Here is a 4572-nt window from a genome sequence, read left to right as displayed (position 1 = left end):
TCTCTCTATCCTGGTTTTACCTTCTTGTTCACATTTGTTCACACGGCAGGAAATTTCCATGTTCCAAACCTGTAACTAGGCGTAGAGACACTATACATATATGTTTTATGTACGTGGTCATCCAATCTTAGTAAATCATGTAAAGAAAAGCAAGCACGCTCATTTCAAAATTGAGAGAGAAGGAAATCAAAATTAGAGAAATGTTGGCGTTGAATTTATTACTGTTAGTATTATTACTATCTCTCCAATCTCTGACCACATTCCTTGCGACGTCGGCTCAGCCACGATGCAGTCCGGAAGAGAGCTCCGCTCTGCTCAGCATCGACATCAGCCACAACGCCAAATGGAACGCCAGCGAGGATTGTTGCACGTGGAACAGGGTCAAATGCGACCCAGCCACAGGCCACGTCATCTATCTGGTATTACACCCAGGCCCAGACATCCTCAGCTCCAACAGCACCCTCTTCTCCCTCCGCCGACTCAAGAGCCTCCGCTTATGGGGTTATAATGGAAACCCATACGATCGCTCGTCTGATTCAAATTATAGTTCAAAGCGTATCCGAATTGACAGAGCAGCGTTCGAAGCGCTCGCTCTGAACCTGACCAACCTCGCTGAACTCAGGTTGGACGGATGTGACTTGTCGTCCATGCCGCCGGCCATGCTGACGAGCCTCTCATCTTCGCTGACCGACCTCCAGGTCGACGACTGTCGGTTGCAAGGTGAACTGCCCAGTCACTTTTTTTCTTCTTTTCCGGTCCTCGAAACACTCGATCTGTCCGGCAATAATCTCAGCGGCCATATTCCACTCAACTTGTCCAACTCCAAGATCCTCGCTTCATTGGATCTTTCATACAACAATTTACATGGCCCACTTCCCAGTCACTTTTTTCCTTCTTTTCCGGTCCTCGAAACACTCGATCTGTCCCACAATCATCTCAGCGGCCATATTCCACTCAACTTCTCCAACTCCAAGACCCTCGCTTCATTGGATCTTTCATACAACAATTTTTCATCGATGACTGGACTTGGACTTGCTCTAAATCTGTTGTTTCTAAAATTGGGTAGTAACTCAATCGAGGGTCCCATACCGCCGTGGATATATGCGCTTCCGTATGTGGAGAAATTGGACCTTTCCTCAAACCGATTCTCCGGTGAGATTGGTGAATTTAACACCACTTCGTTGACCCAATTTTCCCTGGAGTGGAATCAACTGCGAGGTGTCATCCCGAAATCAATATTTCAGCAACCGAATCTCACGGACCTGACTCTTTCATCATATAGTCTCACAGGTACTTTTGATTTATGAGGTATTTCAGTGCTTAAAAAGTTTAACAAAAAATTTAGCGATATAAGCCACATAAATATAAGCGTTTGCGTTTTAGCCAACGTTTCGTAAATTTTTCGTAAATAGCAAAAAAAATTTGTAAATGTTTCGTAATAGCCATATTTACTATAAATTTACTCTGTATTTTTGTTATTTTGATAGCGTAAATAGATTTACGTGACTATTTACAAAAAAAATTAATAAAACATTGATTATTTCAAAATTTCTAATGTTTCATATGGCTAGATAGCCACGGGACTCAAAGTTTAATTCTCTATATCTTTGTTCGGACGTAGGCATGGATCTAGTGTAAGGCCAGAGGGGGCTCGTGCTCCCTCTGGGATTAATTTTTTTAATTTTTTTCTTAATTATGTATTTGAATAATTAGTTTTTAAAATGTTATATAATTATTATATTGTACCATACACCGGATGAAACGCTCCAGCTTAGTGGTAAGGCGTTGCGACATTAGCTTCGACATATCCTGATAGGCTCCTCCTTTAAGCATTATTCGCATAACTTTTTTACAATCCTGTTTTACTACCACTCTTTCTAAAAAAAAAAAAAAAATCTTTTTCGTATTACTCTTTCTAAAAAAAATCATTTCTTAGTTTTCTTTCTCAATAAACTAGCTTTTATTTATTAACTTAGATATTAGTTTTTTTTTATAATTTTTTAATACTTGTAGTCTATTTGATCCAATTTCAAATTTTAAATCCTAATTTATAAAACATAGCACTAATGTAATGTACTGTTGAATAATGTTTGAAATTTTACATCCAAATATTTAGTTAATAAATTTCAATATGGAATAAATATCGTGAAACTAAGATCTAAATCATCACTATATTTAAATTCGGAACATTTTATATTATTATTTATGTACTAGAATAAAAAATTAGTTTGCGTTCTAAAGTTTTAAAAATAGATTTTGAAGTGAAACTATATTCTCAGTTTTTTTGTTCGTAATATTTTCATATTTGAATTTTTAATTTTATTTATTTAATTTTTAATCAAATCAACTTAATTTTTTTGTTACACCTTCAAATCAACTTCATTCTTTTTTCTACACCTTTAAATTTTAAATTGTGAATTATTTATTTTTAAATTATGAATATTGATATTTTATTTACGTTTTGATATTTAGTTTACTCGAAAATAATTAGCTATAAAATATTTTTTTGTGCCCCATCCGTCAGTGTACGTCATCACCTATCGTCTTTGACTTGGACTCTATTTTTATTATCTTTCATACATATACCCACTTCCATGTAACAGTTCAGGAACTATTCCTATTTCACAACAAATAATTTGTTTTCAGGTGAAATCCCGCTTTCCATTTGCAACTGGACATCACTTCGGAGACTCGATTTGTCGCACAACCTCATAAGCGGCAAAATTCCCAGGTGCATGTCAAATTTGAGTCATCTTTTTGACTTGAATCTAAGAGAGAACAACCTGCACGGGGCTGTCTCAACGAGCATCGGCGATGGCGTTCTTTATGTCGATCTCCGTTCCAACTTTTTTTCAGGTCCTTGTCCAATTCCACTGAACAACCGATTTTTGTTTATATCGGAAAACAATTTTATGGGAGGAATCCCAGAGTCGATTTGTTCCATGGAACGGCTCCAAATTCTCGATTTGTCTGACAACAAGTTGAGTGGCACAATCCCTTGGTGCATGGGAAACACCAGCAAATATCTCGAAACAATTTCTCTCCAAAACAACAATTTCCACGGATCCATTTCATTGCTGTTTTCAGGGGAATACCAGTTGAGTAGTCTCCATCTGAACGGTAACCAGTTCGGAGGTGCGTTTCCAAGATCTCCGAAAACCTGTACAAAACTCGAAATCCTCGACGTCGGAGACAATCTGCTAAACGACACGTTCCCCAACTGGCTTGAATCTTTACCGGATTTACAAGTCTTGGTCTTGAGAGCCAACAGATTTCACGGTCCGATAGGTAATGCCACGATCAAGTCTCCGTTCCCGAAGTTGATAATCATGGATCTGTCCGAGAACAAGTTCACCGGAGAACTCCCTATCAAATACTTTCAGAACTTCCAAGCTATGCAGACAGAACCAAGAAGCAACAAGACAAGCTACATTGGACAACAATTCAATTCATTTATTAGATATCAAGATTCTGTTGTGGTGTCTATGAAAGGCTCAAAGTATGAGATTGTGAAAATCCAGATCATGTTCACGATCATCGATTTCTCCGCCAATAACTTCACAGGAGAGATTCCTTCGGTCGTTGGGAAACTTAAATCACTCAAAGGTCTCAACTTTTCTCACAATTCCCTCGGTGGTTCGATCCCATCATCCTTGCGAAACCTGACCGACCTCGAGTGGCTAGATCTCTCATCCAATCGGCTTGTTGGTCGTATTCCCGCTGAGTTGACTAACATACTTTGGCTTTCATTCTTGAACCTCTCACATAACCGTCTCACGGGACCGATCCCCAATGGCAAGCAATTCAACACCTTCACCAATGATTCCTACATCGGAAACCTCGCTTTGTGTGGGGTTCCTATGTCTGAAACTTGTGGTCAATCTCCGCCAACGAATTTCGCGCCAGACGACGATGATGATGGTGACTCAAGTGGGATAAGTATTTGGAAAATAGTGGTGATGGGTTTCTCAAGTGGCTTTGTGATCGGGATTTCGCTCGGATACATGTTGCTGTACTCCGATGGCAAACTTAACTGGATTTCTATTCGGATTCTGAGAGAGCTACGACGTAGGAGAGCAAGGCTAAACTGAAGAATTGCTCGCTCGCCGATCAGTTAATATGTAATATTAATGTGTGTGTTTCACTTCTCTAAATATTTGTCCTTTGTTTTCCAAATTCCAATGTCATGGTGTCTGTTTTCTTGGTACTTTAAAGTCTCTTGTTTGTGTGGTTACTTAATGTTTGATGTCACTGTATCTTTTCATACCGATATTGAACCCGGAGCTTTAGCTTTCATTTTCCTGTTGAGATGTATATATGTTTACTTTTAAACTAAGAATTAGTCAGTAGATTTAAGTACAATAATGTTAAGAAAAATAAGGAATATAACAGTCACCTGCTGATCATGAACCTATAATTAATAGATAGGTAAAGTAGTTGTGTAAAGAATTGTTTCTCAATTGTGAAGCGATTCTTCATCATACCTTGCGAGATAACATGTGTTTATGAGGACATAATTCTTGCATCTGAATTTTTTTATTTTGTTTTGTGCTTTAATTGTTTTATTTCACC

At 38.2% G+C, this 4572-nt stretch overlaps 1 protein-coding gene across 1 annotated transcript; it reads left to right on the top strand.

The window, feature by feature from the left end:
* On the top strand, positions 1 to 4321 carry LOC149398250 (uncharacterized). Its single transcript, XM_089616040.1, has 2 exons — positions 1 to 1290; positions 2647 to 4321. Exons 1-2 carry the CDS (start codon positions 201 to 203, stop codon positions 4089 to 4091), a joined length of 2535 nt encoding a protein of 844 aa, XP_089472166.1. The 5' UTR covers positions 1 to 200; the 3' UTR covers positions 4092 to 4321.
* The last annotated feature ends 251 nt before the right edge of the window (positions 4322 to 4572 follow it).

The sequence above is a fragment of the Urtica dioica genome, chromosome 5, assembly GCF_054948205.1.
Source record: "Urtica dioica subsp. dioica isolate 48M chromosome 5, U.dioica_male_clone48M_v1_H2, whole genome shotgun sequence".
In the NCBI taxonomy this organism is placed as follows: domain Eukaryota; kingdom Viridiplantae; phylum Streptophyta; class Magnoliopsida; order Rosales; family Urticaceae; genus Urtica; species Urtica dioica.
The sequence above is the reverse complement of the archived record's forward strand: the minus strand, read 5'-3'. Positions and strand labels throughout refer to the sequence as shown.